We start from the raw sequence: 22,868 nt of genomic DNA, 5'->3' as shown, positions 1-22,868 counted from the left end.
CTGCGATCCGAGAAACGTGCCGCAAAGACGCTGCATTTCCATCCAAGGAGACGAGCTAAATAGCGAAGACTACCAAGTCGCGCTGCTAGGAATCGAACCTATCCTTCGTTAAGTAACCTACTGATCTCAAGGATCCGTTGGGTACCATATTCCTCCTAGCTTGCGGTTGCTAGCGGTGGAGCCGCGAGGTGAATACCATGGTTAGAAACAAGGATGGGGGAATCTAGAAGGCCATAGTGGGAAACGAGTGAATAGAATAACCTAAACTATACCAGGATATTCTCTGGATCTTCGCATAAAGCACGCTGGTAGTCATACTTTCGAGAGTACTTTGACTTTACTTGAGGCTGCCGTTCAAGAAATCGCCGAACCCGATTCTCTCCAAAAGTAACAGCCGGATCTGGTGAAGTTAGGTAATATGTTCAAACCTCCACGATCGAGAATATAAAGATCGGCCATCTGTCCAATATAACTAGTCGTTGGTGACCTCCTACGGTCGTCTAGTAATTCAACCCATTAAAGTGAAGCAGTTTCTTCGGTCGGGCTTAACTTTCGCCGTGTAATTGGTGATTTTTTGACCTGAGTTAATACTCCCCTTAATGCGTTCGTGAAGGGTCGACCTCGGTTCATCAAAGAGAGCTGCAGCTTCGCGAATGCTTTGAGTTTGACCCGAATTTAGAGCCTCGACTGCAATCTTCGTGCTGTAAAGACTGCGGTATTTCATCGTCCCGGTGGCGTAGTAAGGGGTGATAGATTACGTTCAAGTTTTTAGTCGTTGGCCAGTATCTCAAAGAATGAATCAAGATCTCCCAGACCAGTACATAATAGCTCCCCGGGGGCACCACGCCCCACCAGTTAGGATATCTCTCGTCGAAGTCGTCGAGCAAAACGGGGTTGAGTTTAAAGTTAAGGAAGAAGTCAGTATTCCCGTTAGGTTCAGGATTCGAGTCCATCGGATCTTGCGGAGAAAAAAAGAGTCGCCTTCTCGGGTGTAAGAGGCCGATCACACTTATCCGTGACGCCTCCACGCTGCCGCCGGTAACAAATGCGTTATCCGCCACAACACAGTAATACTGTGGCCACCTGCCGGAGTGTTGGAGGCGTAAACGGTGACGAGGATAGCCATGATTACGAACTCATGTCCGAGGAGGCACGTGGAACAAAATACCGGGTGACTAGGTACCTAAGGTGTAGACAGGGATGTGTCATGATGCTGTTATTCGCTTACCCTACTGATGCGGCTGTACCCGCCGTGCAAACGCAGACAGCGATGCTATTCTCTTCGAAGCGGTAGGGGATGCGATTACGGACTAACCGGCATCACGGAGGTGTTTCTTATGCACGGCGGGTGGCCACGCGGTGTGTTTATCAATCATCTACCTAGGTATATCTCGCAGGTTAAGTGGCTTGTTCAACGCCTACGCACCATGGCATTGCACGCGCGGTCGTTGGATCCTACGAGGTGTTAAAGATTTGTTGGGGACTCCTCATACGATACCCTTTGCGCCCTTGACCAGTACCTGTAGATTCGTCCAATACCTAAGAAGCATCACGTATGTAAGACGTTGCAGTGACTACCAGCCTCACATACCTACATGCAACACATAGTCCATGGTAGGTAGGTGTAGGTATGTTGTCCAACTAGGTCCATCAGCCCCAACTACCCACTGCTTCCTACGTCTGCTCTTCCTCTCTCCCCGGGCTTGCATAGCGATCCCAAACTAAGGGTACGCTAACCTACGCGAAGCCCGGGGATTCAGGTTAGGAGGCTATATTGATCATGGGACTACCGAGCATGCCAATAACCTGTACCCCGCACGACTCCGTGCTTGTATAGTTACGGCCTGCCCTCGGTAGATGGGTGACTCAACCCCCATGGTCGATCCCCATGGGGATAGCAGATGGGATTATTTAATTCCTGCTCTAGGTTCGTCTGTCATGCTCCTATATTTAAACACTGTGGATAGCCTAAGGATGTGTTGGTGGCTCCATCGACGCCCCGACAGATAAGCACGACAACATCGAGGACTTTTAGCTAATAAAAACAGAGTATCCCCGAAATAACTCCGCATTTACAGGGTTATTTACAGGGTTATTTTTACAGGGGAATTACCCCTGTAAATTAATCAGCATGATGGGGGGTTTGACGTATTATAACTATCCTTCGGATAGGGACAAATCTGTACATACCCCCAATATCCCCTATACATTCGAGACCGAGAATCAAGCGCGAATATGCCGGGCCTCATCCAGCAATCGCCCTTTAGGACTATTACGGTCCGGGAGTTACATCCCACTTACGCCGCCGAAGTTACCGGTGTCAACTTCCAAGATCTTTCCGAGGAGCAGTTCCAGGAGATCAATGCTGCCATGGCTAAGGTAAGCACAAGTTAAAACCGATAAAAGGGGGTGGCAGGTAGGGAAGAAAGAAGTAGGGTTATAATTACTGCTGCGTCTAAACGCAGAGTATACAGGAGCACGACTGGGTTGTTGAACATAGGGGCTAACGACAGCGGCGTGCTGAATAACAGTACGGCGTCTGCGTATTCCGCAACACAGGGCTGGATGACACCGCCCACGTCAAATTCTCAGAGCGCTTCGGCGACCTTGACAACATCAGGCGGTACCTGAAGGGTGGACGCAAGCCGCGCTATGAGCACTTGGAGCTGTTCGACGCGGGCAACATCGACGGCGAGACAAACTCGATCCTCGACCCTGACAGCCCGAAGGCACACTCGAACCGCGGCAATGGCCTCTTCCACTCCGACTCGTCCTTCAACCCGCGCCGCGCTTCCTTCTCGCTGCTGCGCGCCGTCGAGCTGCCGCCGCGCAGCACCGGCGGCAACACCGACTTCGCCGACTCGCGCACCGCCTTCGACGAGCTGCCCGAGGACCTCAAGGCCGAGCTGCTCGCGCACGACTACGTCGGGGCGCACTCGATGGCGCACTCGCGCAAGCTCGGCTCGCCCGAGTTCTTTAAGGACATGGAGGTCGACAGTACACCCATGTTCCGCCACCGCATCGTTCAGCTGCACGAGCCGAGCGGCCGCATGAACCTCTACATCGGCGCCCACCTCCACCACATCGAGGAGAACGGCAAGCAGATCCCCGGCTCCTGGGACCTCGTCCAGCGCCTCAACCAGCACGCCACCCAGAAGAAGTACCTCGCCGTCGTCCAGTGGGACAGCCCCGGAGACCTCGTCATCTGGGACAACCGGTCGGTGCTCCACCGCGCCGGCGCCTTCCAGGGCGGCTACCGCCGCGACCTACGCCGCACGACAGTGCACGACGACAGCCCTACGGCCTGGGGCCTAAACGAGGTGAGCACGGCCGAATGGTGCGCCTTCAACGTCAACGACGCCAAGGAAGAGATGGTCAAGAGCCCCGTGTAAGCGAGACGGGTCGCGAGGGCAGCCTTCTCACCAGATGAACTAAACGTAGGTACATACCAACCTAGCGAAGCCGAGATGCCATGGCTCCAATCGTAGCGATCTACCACCGCCTCATGTTGTACGTGCGTGAACTTCGGGGTTCCTAGGATAATGATTAGCACATGAATTCCGAGACGGAAACCGTTGGATAGAATGAAGAAAAATTGGAAAATGAATAGAGAAATGAAGTTCGAGTACTTCGTAGTGTGACATCGGGTGGATAGAGACTAAACGAACGGTGTGAAGGGTCGTCCACGTAAGGCATCGTTGCAAGCCACGACGGCTTCATAGACTAAGTCGAGTAGTGGATAGACCACTACTAGAAGGTTAGGTTGAAATATTGCACGACAGATGCACGTAAAGGAATCACGTGGAAGACGCTACTAATGCTGTACTTGTCGTCGCCGATTTGTGCATCGTCTATCTATTCCGACCCCCCTTCCGCTCCGAATCCCGGCCTGTGTATGACTTAGAACCCTTGGCATGGCATCTCTTCCATCCCAGCTCTGAAATCAACAGCTACGACACGGAACAGTTGAATTCGTCCCCCCCCTCGTTCATCATGGTTCTCGAAACGACACCCAGGAATTGGTACCGAGGCGAGTACTTGGTCTCTACCGAGCCGCAGCTGATCCAAGTCGAGGCTGTCAATGCGGCGATGGATTCGGATTTGATGTGGTGGGCGCAGGGCCTGCCAGGCGCGGAGATTAAGAAGGCCCTGCATAATTCCCTGTGCCTCGGGCTCTACGTGCTACCTGAGGCTACCTCGCAGATTGCAGGTGAATCCTTCATCTCATAGACTGACACTCCTCGTCTCCGAATTATACATAGCTCTGACACACACCTTATTATAGGCCAAGGCGGCCCCCGCCAGGTTGGTCTCGTGAGGTTGGTGACCGACGACGTGACTTTTGCATATCTCACCGACGTGTACATCCTTCCTGAGCACCAGGGCAAGGGCCTTGGTCGCTGGTTAATGGAATGTCTCGACGAGGTTATCAAGGGCTGGGCCCATCTGCGGCGCTTCATGCTCCTGGTTAGCGACAAGATGGACTTCTACCGCAAACACCTTGGCGCGAAGGACTGGAGCGAGTGTAACACAGCGGCCATTTCTATCGGCTTGATCGAAGGTCCCGCAGTTAAACGCCCGGAACACTGATAATACCGCGGCTGTAGCAGCGATTCTCTCTCCCTTTACTCTCTAACTGTCTTTCCGTATGCGCCGCCGAAGGCTTTTCTCATTTCCAACGCCCGCTTGTAAGGCGGCGCGGTTGGCGGCTGGATGGGATCAAGGGATACGTAATCGGGCGGGAGTCGGTACGAGGCGTCAGAGTCGAATGCAGATAGATCTCCGCACGCAATAAAAGGCGCAATCCATCTAATATCGTCTTCGCGATCTGGACGGAGGTCTTCGACTTCTACTTCGGTAATGCCATATTCGTCTACGGTTTGGGAAAAAGCAGGGACACTGTTCCACGCCCCGGTCTCTGGGTTCTGCAAAATGGTATCTGCGGCAATCGGCAGGCTCCTGAAGTTCTGCTCTGTCATGTTAGACAGGCGGAATCCCACGCCCAACGGCTCTTCGAGGCTCGCCGAGAATCCCTTAGGAGGCCGGAAATTCAAGCACACGATGAACGCTTCGACGCTGCTGGCGCGCGAGGATCTTGGCTTCGCCACGTGCACCTTCTCGAAGAATATCTTGAGCTGAGCGTATAGCACGTCCACCTTCTTACCCCTGAAGATCTTGGCGACGAACTTGCCCCCGGGCTTTAGGACGCACAGCGCCAGGTTAAGAGCGGCGAAGAGTAGTTGCGATTGGACGTAGATGTCCAAGTCGTGCAGGCCGGTCACGTCGGGGGCGCCATCGCTTAGCACTAGGTCTACCGGGTGCGCGGCTTGCTGACTCTTGGTTTTCGAGTCATACTCTGCGTCCAAAGCCTTGAGGAGCAGCGGGACGGTGGCCGGGTGCGTAATATCCGCTCGTAGCGTGACGATTCCCGGCAATGGACTGATGGGCTGCAAGTCGATGGCTACGATTTTGACATCTTGTCGAGGTTTCAGCTCTTCGGGCTGTTGTCCCGCCACATGTAGGGACTCCCCCCTCTCGTCCGGATCCGGGGGCGCGAATATCCCAAGCATCTGCTGGCGAAATCGAGCATCGCGATCTTGCCAGGCCGCTCGGCCGAACTTCTCGCCCTTGATCAGGACTCTTGACAGAACCTGCGACCAGCTCCCGGGCGCGGCACATAAGTCAACCACCCTAGTGACATTGGCGAACAGGTCGAATTCTAGCCTTCAGTCAGCGTCCCCGAAGGAGTATCGTATTATCTGTGCTGATGAGCTAACCTTCGTCGAGCTGCAGGAGCTTGAAAGCACTCCTCGCTCGCCAACCCTGCTCTTTGGCTAACCGGTAGTAAGCATCGCGCTTGTCCTTGGACGACTTGCCCATCTTGCGTCCAGACGAACTGCTGGCGTTTGTCTATGTGGATGGCACAGCAAGTCCTTTGATGTTTCGGTGCGCCAACCAGATTTCCCGCAGAAAATCACGGTATTCAGTACCTTACTTACCGTAGGTACTCCCTTAAGGTACCTAAGGTTAGGTACTTCAGGTACCTGTAATCTCTGACTATCGATAGGGCTGAATAGAGGGAGGGCCGATTGTAATAGGTATCTTATCGATTAGGATCAATGCTCCTATTGTCTTATCGGACCTTATCAGATAAAACATACCGGAATTTCCATCTCAAAATATTCCAATTGACAATTTCCCAAAGCGCCGGTCTATCGACAACCACTCGTTACATACCGCGCTTCACCATGGACGGGGTCAAGAAGCGGAAGGCAGGCGGGCAACCCGCGACCGCGCCGGCAAAGAAGAAGTCTAGGACGCATCAATCCATCCGAAAATCCATCAAAACAACGAAAACGAAAACGGCCGTCAGCGTCGACTCCTTGCGATGGCACAAAGCGAAACTCCCAGATATGGTCAACGATGCCGAAGGTTTCTATGGCCTAGAGGAGGTCGAAGACGTCGAGGTCGTACGCAAAGACGATAATACCGTCGAATTCGTATGCTACTTCCCCACTTATCCCGTCCTAGCACACAGGTTGTTGATCATCCCTAGAGAGCAGCTCAACCTCCACCGGACGAACCGGACCAGCCCGAAAGTGATGGTGAATTTCAAGGATTCGACGATGATATCAGTACAAAAAGGACGCCTCGTGACAAAAATTCAAACCCGGAGGCGACATCTGCCAAGGGTAACGAAGCAGAAGTGGCAGATTCCGCCGATGTTCCGATAGACAATAGGGAATCTCAAAAGAGACAGAAGAAGAAGAAGAAAAAGGAGGAAGGAAAGAATGGGGGCAAGATAGAAGATACGGAGCTAGAGACCGACGTATTTTCTAAAGTCAACAACGCGGACGAGCAGGACGATGAAGTCGATGTATCCGCGTGGGCGTCGTTAGATCTGTCACGCCAAATCCTCGGCTCGCTCTCGAAGTTGAAATTTGCGAAACCAACCCCCATTCAAACTGCTGCGATACCTCATATTCTAGCCGGTCACGATGTTATCGGCAAGGCCTCTACAGGATCAGGAAAAACGCTGGCATTTGCCATTCCGATCGTCGAGAAGTGGCTGGAGTTATTGGAAGAAGGCGGGGTCAAAACGAGTTCTAAGATTCCGTTTGCCTTGATTCTTTCGCCCACTAGAGAGCTTGCGCATCAGCTCACAGAGCATATCAGCAATCTCTGCTCTGGGTTGTCTGACTCGCCCTACGTCTGCTCGGTCACCGGAGGCCTGTCCGTCCAGAAGCAGCAAAGGCAACTAATCAAAGCGGATATCGTGGTTGGAACGCCGGGGAGATTGTGGGAAGTCCTTGGCTCTAGCTCGGAGCTGATGAGAAATTTCCAGAAGATCCAGTATCTGGTGGTAGATGAAGCCGACAGACTGTTGACAGAGGGGCATTTCAAGGAAGCGGCTGAGATCTTGGATGCCTTGGATCGATTGGAAACGGACGAAGACCAGGAAGAAGCGCAGGAAGCGGCCTCTTCTTCGCCGCGACAAACCCTCGTGTTCTCGGCAACCTTCCATAAGGGCTTGCAGCAAAAGCTAGCCGGGAGAGGCCGGTACAACCTAATGAGCGACCAAGACTCGATGGAGTATCTGTTGAAGAAGTTGAAATTCCGGGAAGACAAGCCCAAATTCATTGACGTGAACCCGGTCTCCCAAATGGCGGAGGGGCTCAAAGAGGGCCTGATTGAGTGCGGAGCGATGGAAAAGGTGAGTCCACGTCGAGCCTACGCGCACCGCCCAGATACTAACCACTGCAACAACCTCTGGAAAGGACTTGTACCTGTACACGCTCCTCCTCCTGCACCCCAACGTGCGGACGCTCGTCTTCACGAACTCAATCAGCTCCGTCCGGCGGATCGCGCCGATGCTCCAGAACCTCAACCTGCAGGCGCAGGCGCTGCACTCTCAGATGCCGCAGAAGGCGCGCCTGCGCTCCATCGAGCGCTTCACCGGCGCCAAGCCGGGGCCGGGGCCCGGGGGGCCGCGAGGCAAGTCGGCGGCGATCCTCGTCGCGACGGACGTCGCCGCGCGCGGGCTCGACATCGCGGGCGTCGACCTCGTCGTCCACTACCACGTGCCGCGCGCGGCGGACGCGTACGTGCACCGGTCGGGGCGGACGGCGCGCGGCGCGCGGACGGGGCTCAGCGTGCTGCTGTGCGCGCCGGAGGAGGTGACGCCGACGCGGCGGCTGATCGCGAAGGTGCACGCGCTGGGGGGCGGCGGCGCGTCGGCGACGCCGCAGGGGGGGGGCCTCTTCTTCGTGCAGACGCTGGACGTCGACCGGCGGCTGGCGGCGCGGCTGCGGCCGCGCGTCGCGCTGGCGAAGCGCCTCGCCGACGTCGCGCTGGCCAAGGAGAAGGGCGCCAAGGACGACGACTGGCTGCGCGGCGCCGCCGAGGAGCTGGGCGTCAGCGATGACGACGACGCCGACGCCGACGCCGACGCCGGCCACTGGGGCGGCCGCGGCTCCGCCCGCCGCCGCCGCGCCCTCGCCGCCCGCGCCACCCCCAAGGCCGAGGTCGCCGCCCTGCGCGCCCAGCTGCGCGCCCTCCTCGCGCGCCGCGTCAACGCCGGCGGCGTCAGCGAGCGCTACATCGCCACCGGCGCCGTCGACGTCGACGCCCTGCTGCGCGGCGCCGCTGGCGACTTCCTCGGCACTGTCGAGGGCCTCGACGTCAGCGCGCTGTGAGGGCGGGGACCGGGGTTGCGGTGGAAGAAAGGTGTCATTTACCCGAGACATACTCCCCGAACGCGGGTCGCAGAGGACCCCCCGCGCGAGAAAACGGGCTTCGAGATATGGCTTGAGCGGAGGGGACAACCTCTCGATACTCCTGTGATAGGGGAATCTATCCCGGTAACCTTGCTTATCAGCTCTGGCGTCCCCTCTTTGACATCGCGACGTCCTCGCATCCCCATGTAGATCGTGTACAGCCTGCGTCGTTTAGCTCGCCCATCGAGTCCCAGACTTGGATGACAACTGGGCAACACAGCTCTAGGTTGGAACCGGGGATTCCATTTCGGTCTTCCCCTCCGCGGGGAAGACTTAATGTTAAACTACCATAGTGCTATGTACTCGTTTCGGCAGAGCGATAGCCGAAAGCGAGCACGGGGGAAAATGTATATACAAGAAGCAGAACGCGCCGTCTGACGGGTTATGCCAGATTTGCGGGATGACGCATCCGTTTGTAACAAGGGGGAGGGGGGGGTTTTGGATAGAAAGACTCGGCCCCTTTACTCCCAGATGTTCGCAGTGAATGCCCTAGTGAATGTGGTGAATTACCCATATATACATCTCCTTTCATCCTTTCCTCCCTCCCTTCCCGTTCCGGTCCCTATGCTATCTCACACGTGAAGCCAATGTGTTGGGGTATTGCAAATACATATCGAAACAGGGACTCTCCCTCTCTTCCTCTTAGGCTCCCCTCTGACTGACCAGAATATTGAGGTGATGGTGGTAGGCGGTACACAAGTACATGATAGTGACAGTCTTCCGAGATGGAGCGCCGGCCTCCTATCTGGATGATCGCCGCGTTGTGAGTCAGAGCAAGACCCGAGGCCGACTTTGCATTGCCTAGTTGAGGTTGCTCCGGATGTTGTCGTACCGGGAGTTGGGGTAGCTCAGCAGGTTCTCGGACCGGTCGAGCGAGCCAGCGCCACCCTGGGTGTTGAAGGCGGTAGCGATCAAGCTACCGGAGTCAGTGCGGTCGCTAGACGCCTCCCAGAACATGGAGCCGCCCAAACCCTTGTTCTGCAGGTAGGATACCTTGCGTCCGATCATGTCGACGTTGTCGTAACTAATGAGCTCTCGGGAACTGGCGTCATAGCTATAGGTCGCGCCGGCAACGCTGTCGTACTGCTCAGTAGCGCCGGCACGGGGAAGCACCTTGTAGTCCCAGACACCCTGCTCCCAGGAGCCCTGGCCGATGCCGGAGTACGACTTGCCGATGCCATCAGTAGCTTGGAAGGAACGGCCGTATAGGGGCATGCCGAGGACGATCTTGGAAGCGGGAACACCACCGTTGATGTAAGCGTTGACAGCTGCCTCGGTGGAGAAGGGCGTGGACGTCGGGTTGTTCGGGTTGGGGTACAGGTTAGCCTGGTGGCCCGAGGTGCTATCCCAGGATCCGGCGTAGTCGTAACCCATCAGGTTGAAATAATCGAGCAGGGGCGCCATCTCACTCAGCTTAAGCTTGTTGTAGTTGTCGGGGCCGGCGGGAACGGCGGCTGTCAGGAGGAAGTGATATCCGTTAGCGTATTGTTGCGAGTACGAGTCGAGCTCGTTACGGATCGCTCGGAGGAGAGCGATGAAGTTGTTAGCCTGGGTCTCGTCGGCGGGGTACTCCCAGTCAACGTCGATACCGTCGAAGCCCCAGTCCTTGATCAAGGTCACGGCAGTACTGGCGAAGTTAGCCCGGGTGGCCTCCGTGCTGGCGGCACCCGCGAAGTTGGTGGAATAAGTCCACCCTCCGATACTGAGGAGGACCTTCAGATGCCGGTTTTCCTTCTTCAGCTTGTACAGCTGCTTCACGCTACCATAGGCATTGACTCCAACGTCGTTCCAGGCTAGAGTTTACGGTTAGCAAACTTCCTTGATCTACGATTGCTGAAGGGATCGACTTACAGTCGCCGTCATAGTGCTTGTCGATATCAGACCACGTATCTGACGCATAGCTGCCACTCCAGTCAGACACTAATGTATACACAAGACTAGAGAAAGCTTACACAGTTCCGTCGGCTCGCAGATTGGCGAACGAGTAGAGGACCTGGTTGATCTGAGAGACGGGAAGCTGAGCCGCGTGATAATTTCTCCCATAGATACCCCTGGAGTATTTAGCAACCGGCCCCGTGAAATATCGGCGACCTTACTCACCAGTTGGTGAAGTAGACGGTGTTCTGGAAGGGAGTCGCTCGCGCTTCAACTTCAGAGGCTGGGCTAGCGAGCCCAAGCGATGCTTGGAGAAGCAGGCTGGCGAAAAGGCTCTTAACAGAAAACATAATGGCCGCTGTCCTCAGATGGAGGCTTCCCAACTATTATATAGAGTATATATGGTAGTCTAGTGAGTGAAGCTTCGACCTGAGAGGAGTGGATTGGTTCCGAAAGAGCGAACAGAGCGATGATTCTCGATGTATTTATATCAGCCTCTGTCCCGGGCAGAGGGGGGAGATATGGGTTTGCCATGGCAGAACATGACTGGGTGTCTCTCATGTGGCACAAGGGTGTCTCTCTCTGGTTGCGAAGCGCATTGTCGATGGACCATCGGGCCCGGATAGAAGGGGGGGGGGATGGTTGGGGGGTTGCCGACGAACCACCAGCATCCACGACGTAGGCTCGGGAGCCTCCGCGAACCAGGGCAGCAACGTTGCCACTGTCCGTCTGGGCCGAAAGCGCTCGTGAAGTGGTACATAGTCGGTAGGTCCTACTGCAGCTTCCTTGTCATGGTGGTTTTTGGCGATGGTGAGTGTCGATGAAGCTCTCATGAGAGCTTGCTTGCTTCACGGAACAGGGATGGCATATTGGAGCTTGGGAGCCCTCGTGCTCTGGTCCCCTATTCCGTAGGCGGAAGGTGGACAATGCGATGTGTCTTGCATGCTTACACCTTCACAGTCTCGGTAATGAAGGCAGCCTCTGCTCAGGGGAAGTTGTCGCCCTCGGCCAATCAGGAGACGGCCAAGATAGAACAGCAGGACAGCCAGATGTTCTGTAGGCGAGATTAGCACCGGGATTCGCGGCTTATCACAGGGTTGCATACTCCCATCACCTTCGAGCTCATACCCCACCATCACTTGACCAGTATAGATCTTGGGACAATCGTCATACCGAAGACATGGAAGACGTGGCAGTCACCGCCTAACTTCCGAGGACCTGATTGAGAGCGAGACATCAAATGATCTTAAGTAAAAGGCGAACCAACGCGCGTAGAGGGCACTGTGCCGGAATCTTGCTGAGACATGTGGGGGGGGGTCTGTTTCGGCCGCGAGTTGACGTTGACAAGAGGAGGGTGTATAAGATCGACCCGTCAGCGCTAGGCCGTGCGCCGATGAGCTTCCAAGGCTGAGGTAATTCCCGGAACCGCTTCCACTCCCGCCTCTCCAGTTGTCGAGAGATAAGGAATTTCCACATCGGCGCTATCCTTCCCACTCACAGCATTATCAGGAAACACAACCCTGGTCGCGGCGATGATACCTACCGCGGACACTTGCGATAGGATCTTTGACCAGCCAAGCCGGTTGGGCTGCCCCACCCGCGGCAGGTATAGCTCTGGTTGCATCAAGGACATCCGACGATACCTGCAACGTTACTGGGTGGAAAGGGAAACTCGATGGCTTTGCGATATGGCCGAATACCCACCAGGGCACCGTCCCAGACGGGATCGAGCATTGGTCCAGACGGCTGCAATGCGGGGGCGCCGACCGGCAGAGTCAATAGGGGCGAAGGAGAGAGAGAGGCACGCGAGGGGCATCTGGTGGCCGTTGCGCGCCGGTAGTCGCGGTGTAATGTAGCATCCGCAAACAGTGACCATCGAGGAGAGCCAAATATACCACCACGAGCACCCAGGCCGTACGTTGGACACCAACGCGCCGGACGCAGAGGGACCTGGCGATTGAGCGAAGGCCCAGAGCCCTAAGCCGCGCCGCAGCCCTGAGTTCTACCTAGATAAGGTGCCTCCCCGCGCGTCCGTCAGCGCCATCGGGCCGAACAGAGACAAGTCTACTAGGGCAAGCCGCTGGAGAGGAGAAGCTGCCGGGTGACTTTGGAGGCCGCATGCCCCCAGCCAGGCTCCTGGCGAGCGAAGGGTGACAACGGCGCGCGCAGATGCGCCCTAGAGGGGACATCCTCTAGGATTCGCGCGACAGGCCCTGACCCCTAAGCTTCGCGGGGCCATCTGGAGCTGGCCGTTGGCAATCGAGCCCAGCCCAACGCAAGAGCGCCCATGGGGCGCCAACGCCGACCGCGACCGACCGCGTCCGACAAGTCATTCTGAGTTCTCTTCGGATGGCGGCCGGTTGCTTTTGCGAGTCCGCAGCGGCAGGAAAAAGCAATGTACAACATGTAAGATCTCACACTGGCGAAATAGTACGTGGCTGCAGGTAAGCACCCACCCGAATGACTGGATCGCCTCCATCGGCTCGGTTGGGACGAGGCGGCTCTAGACGGATCGATCGAGGGAATTCGAGATGGGAGCGCGCATGTGTCCGCGATGGTTCCTGGCATGTCATGAACCACAACAGGTCCCGGGTGGCAAGATGACGACTCCTCTCCCACAGCTTTTTTTTTTGAAGGATGGATGAGGAATGCAAAGCGAGCGAGAAGAAGCTGGCGGGAAAACGGAGGATGACAGGGGCTGGTTTGGGGTGCAGGGCAGGGGAGCCCGCTAAGCTTCGGCATGTGAGTGCCTTGGGTGTACTCATACCTACATATGTACCTCACCCGTACCCTATCGGAGGGGAAGGAAACGGCAATGGCAGTTTATGAGGGGCAGACTGTGTACATGGACGCCGAGCCTGGGCAGCAAACCCCGCCGCAAGTCGCCGGCAGAGTTACAACGGGTAGGGAGTACATGCGTGCCAGCCTGGGCGGGACCAGGCGGGGGTGGTACTACGTGGGTACATGGCTGGGAGCCCGTCGATTCATGCAGCGTGCTCAGGAGCGCCAGGTCTCTCCTCCGACGTGAAGAAGCGCAACCCAGGAAGGTGGATTACATATGAGTATAGGCAGAATGCCCGCTAGGTACCTATGAGTAATTAAAGGGCTTCCGGGTTGCAAGACCCACCACCTGTAGATCGAGCCATGTGCATTCATCGCATCGCATCGCATCCGCCGGCCACATGCTCAGTCGGGTCGGGTCGAGAAACTTGTACCGCCCCTGGTTTTATCTTGTCTTGATGCCATACTTACACTTCGAGCCGTCAAGTTGGTTTTCTCTTCCCGTGTTTTTATTTTATATTTCACCCCGTCGCACGAATACAAGGGGATTGTCGCAGCGGCCTGGCAGAGCCGCATGCCGGTGAGACGGAAACGATAGCATACCTAGGTAGGTACGTCTATTGTGTGCCCGTTCTGATTCAGATGTACGTTTACCGTGACCCAATTGAGGGGTCTTCGCCAAGGCTGATTCTCTCAGCTCGCCATGTCGTCCGTGAACGAGTGCGTGATGCTGCTTTGCGTGTGTTAGCTGACCCAGTGTGGAGGCTCGGAAGAGACATTCACCCCGACTGTTATTTACGTTTACGAGCCAGGTACCTACCCCGGGCACCCCGGCCTGACCTACCTACGTCTCTGTTTCTGATGAACCTGGTTGCCTCTCGTGCTTCTGTCTCCTATCTAGGTACCTAATCCCTAAGGCGACTGCACAGGTTTCCCTCGAACATTCCACCTCAGCTCAGAGGCGCCAGGCACATGCTCCTAACACCACGTTCCACCCGGGGTTGCCCGCCCGTCCTGGTCGGGTTATGTAAGGCTGTCCCGTCCACCCTGGCAAGTTGAAGGCCGCCCGCTCCGCGCTACGCTACCTAGGTACCTACCTAGCTTTACATCGGTACATGCATAACCTCAACTGCCCGTCCAACTGCTTCATCGGGAATCCTGGTCGAGTATAACGTATAGTGCCCGCCCCCACACGCCAGCACGATCCCGCAGCGCTACTCTACGTAGGTACGCTGCATCGAAGTCGTCACGTCGAGCAGAGAAACCCGGGTCGGCGTACGCGCAAGTATAGCAGACACCAGAACAGGCAGCCGATCGCGATCGTCAAGGACTCATACCTGCATCGCTATCTGCGTCGCTACAGCGCCATGGCTACAACAATCGAGTCGGCAGCCGAGCAATTCCCCCCCCATCCTCGTCAAGCCTCGCCGTCCAGGGCACACCCCCTTAGAGAGGCACATGATAATCCACCCCCATTAGAGAGCCTGCTCTGTTTTGAAAAGCACAAACGGCCACACATCATCCCTCGTCGCATTTGGAAGTTCGCCGATCCCGTCTCTCATGTGGCGCCTCGAACCGAGATATAAACACCCGCAGACAGGCATTTTCTTTCGCACGCTTCCGCATCCATCCTCTCCTCCGGATCACAAGCTTCGGCCACCCCCTTCCACGAGCTTCACGGGAGTTCGCGACCAGGCAACAGGGGCTTCGAGTGTGCATCCATCGGCTGGTGATTCCGGGAGTTGGTTTCGCCGGTAGGAGTGGTGGCGAGGGGCGATCGCTTAAGCCCCCCTATCAAGGGGACGCGTTTGGCAGCTGCCTCCAAGTCTTATTGTCACGGGCATCTCGGCCCAGGTTGGTCGCTTCGCGTGTGCTTACTAAATCTGGCAAGTCGTTCTCACCGACTGCGCATATATTTATATATATATATATACACATATCGCCTAGCAGTTAGATCCAGCTACACGCCCTTAGAGATGTGCAGGTGGTGGTAACTCGCGGTTGGTCATATCTACGAGATCAAATTGAACTCTCTGTTTCCGATATTCTTGACGCGTGCTAAAAGAGACACTAAAAAGCAAAGTCTCGGAGCGTAATAGTCCTGCCAAGATTTGATACTAATAGATCGCTGCCTTCTTCTTCTTCGGGTGACCCAAAGCAACACGTCTGTTAGCTGCGGACTGTATGCCTTCTCGCTCTTCAAAACGCATAGCCCATTATATCCTACTAGATAGCTAATATGTTAAATATAAGAACGAGAGCTAATCAGGTACTCCGCAGTCAATAGGATCAGCAGTAACGAAACCAAGATGGTTCCGTGCTACCAGAGGGCCTGGTCGTTTGGAAACATCATAAGCCCTATGCTAGATATTATATAGACGAGACGAGCTAACTGCGCGTGTGTCCTATCATTCGGCGCCATTATGGCCGCCGCGTATCGCGCCACCGTAGATTTGCAAATTTCTATCTATACCTTGCGGTTGCGGTTGCGGTCGCGCTGTGCGGATATTCACGGATGTGTCTGGCCAAGCCGAGATGGTCGATCGGATGAGGGTAATATAAGAGAGACAGACGGGAGATGCCGGATAACATGCAATTTTTGCTTGTTTTGGGCGCTGGGTGTTCTTTAGGAGCGGTGAACTGACTCCCGCGATAAGGAACCAGAGCTCCTATAAGCCCCGGGCCTTGACAAAACTCCCATAGTCCAGCCTTTGCTGCGGGCTTTGTGATCTACGAGGGATATACCCGATATATTTGTTGAGCTTGGCTTGTAAATGCCTCGGATTTCACGCAACTCGCGGTATGTGGTACTCTATTATATCTCTCGTGTGAGACAGATTGGTACTTCCGCAATTATCTCTTGATCTCTCCGGTTTAGAGACGATACTACCAACCGCTCTTCCTGCGCCGGTATTAATAATACTGTCACGTAGCGTTTCGGGGAGGGCTACGCGTGGGAGCACGTTATGCGACGAAGAAGGTACGGGACGGAAGAGATCGAACTATGTATAAAACTATGGAAGACCTAAAGAATCGAGAGAGCCACGAGAGGCTATATGTTGCGTAAAACGTAGATGCCTACATTTACGCTGCGCGGTATTATGTAGGCATATAAGGGCTGGTTCAACTGCTACGTAACATACCCCCTAGTTGTTGGATACCAAGGTAGGTAATAACTATCGGAATTGAACCCTTATAATGCAACCCCTCTCGTTGGCGCGGCGCCTTAGTGCTAGTTCTCGTCTAGCTCTGGCTCTGGGGAGGCCGCGCCGGGGTTAGGGTAGCTGTCGTTTAGCTGAGCGAACCGAACCACTAAGCCAAAACACCTTGGAAGCGCTAACCGGGCTCATAACTATCACGTAGCTGAGAGCTATGCGTGGGAGCGAGAGCACGCGCGAGGAGCTATCTCACGAGCTACGAAGGAAGGAGCAATGAAGGAAAAAGGTCTTGTCCTGCCTAAGAACTAACTGAAGGAATGGAAGTAATAGGAACCTATACATAGGAGCTCCCATTTCTGAGGTAAGCAACCTAAGGAGCAACCTAAGGAACAACCTAAGGAACAACCTAAGGAACAACCTAAGGAACAACCTAAGGAACAACCTCTACGTGACACTATATAAAGAGCTCTCGACGGCTGAGGTGAGTTAGAGCGCACGAAGACGGAGAGAGCGGGCAGAAAAGGTGAGAAGGTTACGGGAAGCGGTGGAAGGTGGAAAGCGGGATATCCCACGTAATAAATACCTAATGGAGAGAAAGAAGAAATAGAGTAATTCGGTTAGGGGTCCCTTTTTGATCTGTATGATTTTGATGAAGCAGGGCATGGGTGAGTCGTTGAAAAATAGGTTCTCACGATAAGTAACTGCGGAAAGTCGGGGGCGGAAATTACCTGTTAAGCTACCCACGCAGACTCCAGGTATCAACCCAATTCTGAGTCGTCGTCTTGGACAGAATGGTATTTGCTCGTCGAAAGCAGCTTCACTTTGGTCTCTGGAGGTGGTATTGAACCTCCGTTTCAACGCAGGAGAGATGGTGCATCTAGTACCTCCCCCACCCGGTTGATTAAGTAGTACTAATTCAATCGTAGAGTCGAAGGGGAGATGACAATAGGGCTGGCAAACAACGCAAAGCGAATTGGCAAGTCGTTTTGTTGCTTGGCTAAGTCATCCCTGACTTTAGTAATTAGCAACGACAGGGTCCGCTCCTTAGTAATATCGGTGCACTGGGTGCCCGTAACCAAGCACCCCACAACAAATATATAGCATATCTCGTTGAGCCATTATAACACAGTTTTAGAATCGAGTTCAGCAGTGAACCAACGATCCTACAGTCAAGTGCGCGGGGTAACGGGGGGTCTCATAACAGTTAACTGATGATGAAGAGCTGGATCTGGGATGTTTTTAATGCCGTTCAGCGATGAACTTGTAATATCATGACACATCGTTTTGTCAGGCTGCTGAGGTTCAAGTAACCATGTACGTACATTACGAGCTGGTATGGATCTTGGAAACACATAAAAGAGCAGCTGCTGAGGAAATCTATCTTCCGCTGTCAAGCTGCGGTTGAGCCTCATGTCAACCTTTGGTGTCGACAACATATCCAAACAGGGATTGGGTGCGCTTACCTAATTACACCGCCTACATAGTTGAGCTCGGTGCAACACTCACTCTAGCTATTACATAGTCAACTAAGCAATTAATATTGCTCTATGACGGAGGACGACCCTAGCAATGGAACCTTATCATCACACATAAGTCTTTGCAGGCCTACTGGTAGGAGTCTTGAATGCACTTTCGTACGGTAGTTAAAATGCATTTGAGAGGGAATTTCTGTATCCTTTGTATGGAACAGAAATAAAGCTCAGTATAAAGCGGCACTTAAAAGGTCGAGGATACATACGCACCCCCCGGTTTCTTGGCATCCCACACATACTACTTTTGCCTCCTAACAAGTAGGGATCTCGGTAGGTTTTTATCTCGGTATTTCGACTTAGATACACAGCCAGGTTAAGGCCTCACGCATCTGTGTTTCCTGCTCGCCGAGCAGCCAACCTCTAACATACCACTGTTCACCCGCCCAATGCATGGTTAACCTGCCGCTAGCTCCGGTGGTTGTGGCATTCTATGCGGTAACCTCCCAAGAGTCTTACTTCCTCTTTTCCCTATCTAACCCTCGGCCAAAGCGAGCAGGGCTACGGCGCTTCGCACTGTGTCCCGAAGATGGCTGATGGGCAGTCGTTTCAGTCCTGATACCACCGAACGACAATAACTTAAACTTGACGCATTGTATCTTCATTCAGCATTTCCGCTTCCTCCCCGCTGTGAATGTCCTCTTCTTTTCGATGACAAATCTTCCGAGCAGGAATTGCCGCAGCATGTTGTTTTCTATATACTCCTGCCCGTCCCTACGCCTAGACTGGTAGGTCTTAACGCCCGCCCGAGGCGAGACCGTCGTGGCATATACGTGCCTTCGTGCCATGGGGTAGCCAGCTCGTATGGGTTTGGATATTCATGCACAGGACGAGGGTTAAGAAATGCCAACAATAATACCCCAACGGCCTTGCGTAACAATGAGAAATCAATACTCAGAACGGGTACGTCTTCAGAGCCGAGTTTAAATCAGGGAATACTCGAGGCTTACGCTATGGACGAAGAAATTACTATCCGTTCCTGCAGGTATTATATGGGACCGCCTAGGTGGTTCTCAAATCAAATTCAGGAAGAGTGACCAATTCGCTATAACCCTGACCGGACAATCGTTCCGAGTCCTGTGTTCTTGTGACTCCGCCATTAGGTATTGTGCGAGAATTTGCTGACCGCCGCACTTACGCACCCTAGATTGCGGCGCTACCGGCGATCAACCGGCGATCTCTTCGTGATTCCCGGGCAGGTCATCGAGTAGTGCATGCCGTAGATGTGTGGCCTCATGGCGTGAAACTCGGCAGTGAGGTCCACCATTGGCAAGGCAGCCTTTGAAAACTGGGGTCGTACCCAGATCCGCCGTCGCCGATTAGGGCAATACCATATGGCGTACGCGCGTAAGACCTCAAGTCACTAATAGAGCATTGCAATATCACTAGGAGTCTAAAGATAGTTAACCAGTTGCCAATCTCTCGATTCCAGCCTCCGTGGGTAAGAGTAATGACACCGTGCCGCGTAACTACCGTTCGGCATCAGTATGCGGGATTCCTTTCCCCATGCACTCTCCGTCTGCGTATTGGGCGAGACGTGTCCCAGCGTGAAGACGGACTGGGAATTGGTCGGGAGAAGAGAAAATGCTCGTCGTTACTGAAACCGTGCCTGGGGGCGTACGTTGTGAATGCACTGTGGGCGTGCAGGCAGTAGAGCGAGAGAGGCATAGGCATAGGCACAGGCAGTGAGAGGCCGAAAGACCGAGGGGAAAAAGAAAGAGGCGCAGGGAAGGAACACGATGTCGTCCGTGGGCGGACCAGCAGAAGGCGCGGCCCGGTCTCCTCTCATCCCCACCGCCCGATCCCGCCTGCCTCTTAACCACCCACAGCATAAGTACGGAAGCCGCCGCGGCCCCTTTCCAACCTGTCAGAGCAGTCGAGGTATTGACCCATCCCGTATACTAATCGCTACCTCTATTACCTAGGTACATACCTGGGTAGTCAACCCTTGTCGACCTCTCTCGTCTACGGTTGTCCGTCACCTACGCCTCTACCACCACCTGGATACCTAGGGATAATATACCCGTTCGGACTCTCGCCATCCACGACGCCTTCTCCCGTTTCCTCCTTTGCTAACACAACTACACTCCCGCGTAGAGTGACCGCCCGTCGCCATCTTCTGTCTGGTCTTTCTCTTTAGCGGCTTCATCCTATCGAGAGCTTGTCTCATAATATCCTCGAGCTCGTTCTCATGCCAACCCTTTGGCTGGCAACCCGTTATCCTGCCATCCGCGTTGCCCTCCGATTTCGATTGGCTTCTGTTACTAACGGGCCCGAGTTCAGCGCTGGTCAGATCAAGCACATAGGTGTATGAGCTGCTCAGAGCGCTGCCCCCTTTTCGCTATTGGTGTCGGCGGGCACACGACACTACTTCGAAGGTGGGATGGACTTTTAGCATCAAGGAATTCCTTTCACGACAGAGCCGAATAGTCCGACCCGCAGTTTACATCGACTATTACACCACCTTCTTGGAAAGCCGCCCCGGCGCCGTATCTAAGCTGGCGTCAAAACAGGTTCTGGCGTGTTGTCGTCCTTCACAAGGTGGAGGCTCGGTGCCCGGGCATTCTTGTCTGCCTCTTCACGCACTCTGTCTCGCTCAATGCCTAGCTCCGGCTCATCGGACAGACGGGTACGCTCCCTAGATGACTATGCGGAGAAGCCCTTGCCTTCCGGCTCTGTCCCCCTCCTTACGGATCATGTTGGGAAAGATGCCTCACTTGTGGAATTGCCGGGTTGGTCAGACCAGAGGCTGGGCGGACGGGTGATTTCCTGGTGCCTGTCTCGTTACAGGAGCCTGCGGCGCAAAATACAGAGACATCCGCTACGAGTCGCCATTGCGCTTATCAAATACTTGATCATTGCCGTGTGTCTGCTGTTGGTCGGCACACCGATCGTAGTACCATCTTACACACGACCCCCACCGCACTATCGGGATCTAGAGTCGAGGTGTCAGGGCTTTCTTCGACAGCCAGGCTGCGCAAATATCCGCAATGAACAGGTATTCATCAGCGTCTCCCTCTATGACGAAGGAGGCCGCCTCGCGGATGGGTACTGGGGGGAGAGCTTACTGGAATTGATACACCTCCTCGGCAACAACAATGTCTTTTTAAGCATCTACGAGAACGACAGCGGTCCTGAAGGCGCCTCGGCCTTGGAAAGTCTACGAAAGCAACTTCGATGCAAACACTCTATCGTTAATGATCCTCATGTGTCCCTGGCAAAGTTTCCGACGGTGACGCTGCCCGACGATACCACACGAGTTAAGCGCCTAGCTTATCTGTCGGAAATGCGAAATCGAGCCCTGCGACCGCTAGATCGCTTCGACCCAAGTGTCGGAACCGTGCAGTATGACAAGGTCTTGTTTTTAAACGACGTCGTTTTCCATCCGATGGAAGCCGTCCATTTACTTCTTAGCACCAACCTAGACGCCGACGGACGGGCAAACTATCTGTCAGCGTGTGCGATTGACTTCTGGAACCCGTTTAAGTTTTATGACGTGTATGTAACTCGCGATTTCGAGGGTTACACTGCCGGGTCGGCCTTCTACCCGGTGTTCTCTCATGCTGGCCGGGGCGTATCGAGAGCGGCTATGCTAGACCAGACGGATGCCGTCCCCGTACGAGGGTGCTGGAGTGGCATGGTGGCAATGCAGGCCGAATACATACAAAACCTGAACACGTCGCTACCCAACCCCCACTTTCAGGATATAAGCAGCCACGTTATCGACCCGGAAAACCCGCGCAACGTAACGGCCCCTGTCCGGTTTCGCTACGAACCCGAGGCCTTCTTCGAGGCTTGTGAATGTTGCTTATTCCTCGCGGACGTGTCCCAGGTGGCGAGAAAGTCCGGGGATGAAGTGCTAGGTGTATTCATGAACCCCTATGTGCGAGTTGCGTATACGGAGCGCACGCTGGCCTGGCTGCCCTGGGTCCGAAGGTGGGAACGTCTGTTCAGCATCCCGCATACGATTTCGTCGTATTTCTGGTCGATGCCATCCCCTAACCCGCATCGCACAGTTCAAGAGGGCGAAACCTTCAACGAGGAGGTTTGGGTCGGCGAGGGAAATGTTGGTTATTGGCAGTTGGTGCAGCGGACTGCCCGAAACGGCCTGTTCTGCGGTGCCAGGGAATTGCAGGTCTTAAAACTCGGTATTGTCTTCTTTTTTTTACACTCGCCCGACTCGAACGTCACGTGCTAACGGGATTGCAAAGGTGAGCGCGATGGCGATATCAACTGGGAGAACATTAAAATACCTGCCGGCCAGACTATGCACTTCCCCACTTAGCATGGAGAGGTGCAACGGCCAGGTGAGAAGTGGGTTCCTATGGTAAGCTGGCGAGTGAAGGAGGAAACCGAGAAAGCTCGCAGAAAGCAAGAACTCGAGTCGGTCTCGTAACCCGTCTCCCAGCATGAACACCTAGAATATCGAAGCTACCACTAGTGAGAATCCGGAGGCTTCAAATCCACTAGCTGCCGTTGTACCGCGGGGTGTACAAAGCAAAAATGTGATTAGGTATCTATTATGATCTTTCGGGCACGGCTGTTATCGACTACTATGTATGGAAACCGGGGCAGCTATGCTTTACACGCGAGCTTCCTACCAACCATTGGGAATTCGGGAAATAAAACTGGGATGATGAAGGATAAAGATATTAGCATGCCGCGCCCTTGTCAGGGTGCCGTGGCTGATAGCGGCTGAATTGGTTTGGCTTTCGGCGAGAAGGGAGAAGACGCGGAACTAATAGAAA

The 22,868-nt window shown here is 54.5% G+C and overlaps 6 protein-coding genes across 6 annotated transcripts; 4 read left to right on the top strand and 2 right to left on the bottom strand.

The window, feature by feature from the left end:
* Nucleotides 1–1,978: 1,978 nt before the first annotated feature.
* GGS23DRAFT_364024 (taurine catabolism dioxygenase) lies at nt 1,979–3,469 on the top strand. Its single transcript, XM_051513275.1, has 2 exons — nt 1,979–2,379; nt 2,532–3,469. Exons 1-2 carry the CDS (start codon nt 2,236–2,238, stop codon nt 3,390–3,392), a joined length of 1,005 nt encoding a protein of 334 aa, XP_051374713.1. The 5' UTR covers nt 1,979–2,235; the 3' UTR covers nt 3,393–3,469.
* A 276-nt stretch (nt 3,470–3,745) lies between these two features.
* On the top strand, nt 3,746–4,608 carry GGS23DRAFT_364026 (uncharacterized protein). Its single transcript, XM_051513276.1, has 2 exons — nt 3,746–4,210; nt 4,286–4,608. Exons 1-2 carry the CDS (start codon nt 3,994–3,996, stop codon nt 4,588–4,590), a joined length of 522 nt encoding a protein of 173 aa, XP_051374712.1. The 5' UTR covers nt 3,746–3,993; the 3' UTR covers nt 4,591–4,608.
* Nucleotides 4,543–6,036, bottom strand: GGS23DRAFT_364030 (FtsJ-domain-containing protein). The gene is made up of 2 exons (XM_051513277.1): nt 5,778–6,036; nt 4,543–5,719 (listed from the first exon to the last, which is right to left on the bottom strand). The coding sequence occupies exons 1-2, from the start codon at nt 5,878–5,880 to the stop codon at nt 4,626–4,628; spliced, it is 1,197 nt and encodes a 398-aa protein (XP_051374711.1). The 5' UTR covers nt 5,881–6,036; the 3' UTR covers nt 4,543–4,625.
* Nucleotides 6,037–6,248: 212 nt separating this feature from the next.
* On the top strand, nt 6,249–9,002 carry GGS23DRAFT_617115 (ATP-dependent RNA helicase MAK5; the record flags this gene model as incomplete). The annotated part of the gene is made up of 3 exons (XM_051520834.1): nt 6,249–6,500; nt 6,557–7,714; nt 7,779–9,002. 3 exons carry the CDS (start codon nt 6,249–6,251, stop codon nt 8,694–8,696), a joined length of 2,328 nt encoding a protein of 775 aa, XP_051374710.1. The 3' UTR covers nt 8,697–9,002.
* A 466-nt stretch (nt 9,003–9,468) lies between these two features.
* On the bottom strand, nt 9,469–11,146 carry GGS23DRAFT_363975 (glycoside hydrolase family 18 protein). Its single transcript, XM_051513274.1, has 4 exons — nt 10,878–11,146; nt 10,730–10,828; nt 10,629–10,678; nt 9,469–10,570 (listed from the first exon to the last, which is right to left on the bottom strand). Exons 1-4 carry the CDS (start codon nt 11,000–11,002, stop codon nt 9,579–9,581), a joined length of 1,266 nt encoding a protein of 421 aa, XP_051374709.1. The 5' UTR covers nt 11,003–11,146; the 3' UTR covers nt 9,469–9,578.
* A 9,573-nt stretch (nt 11,147–20,719) lies between these two features.
* Nucleotides 20,720–22,524, top strand: GGS23DRAFT_617113 (glycosyltransferase family 69 protein; the record flags this gene model as incomplete). Its single annotated transcript, XM_051520833.1, has 3 exons — nt 20,720–20,856; nt 20,911–22,268; nt 22,332–22,524. 3 exons carry the CDS (start codon nt 20,720–20,722, stop codon nt 22,403–22,405), a joined length of 1,569 nt encoding a protein of 522 aa, XP_051374708.1. The 3' UTR covers nt 22,406–22,524.
* Nucleotides 22,525–22,868: the final 344 nt, after the last annotated feature.

The sequence above is a fragment of the Durotheca rogersii genome (genome assembly GCF_024521655.1).
Source record: "Durotheca rogersii strain YMJ 92031201 chromosome Unknown GGS23scaffold_4, whole genome shotgun sequence".
Lineage (NCBI taxonomy): Eukaryota > Fungi > Ascomycota > Sordariomycetes > Xylariales > Xylariaceae > Durotheca > Durotheca rogersii.
The sequence above is the reverse complement of the archived record's forward strand: the minus strand, read 5'-3'. Positions and strand labels throughout refer to the sequence as shown.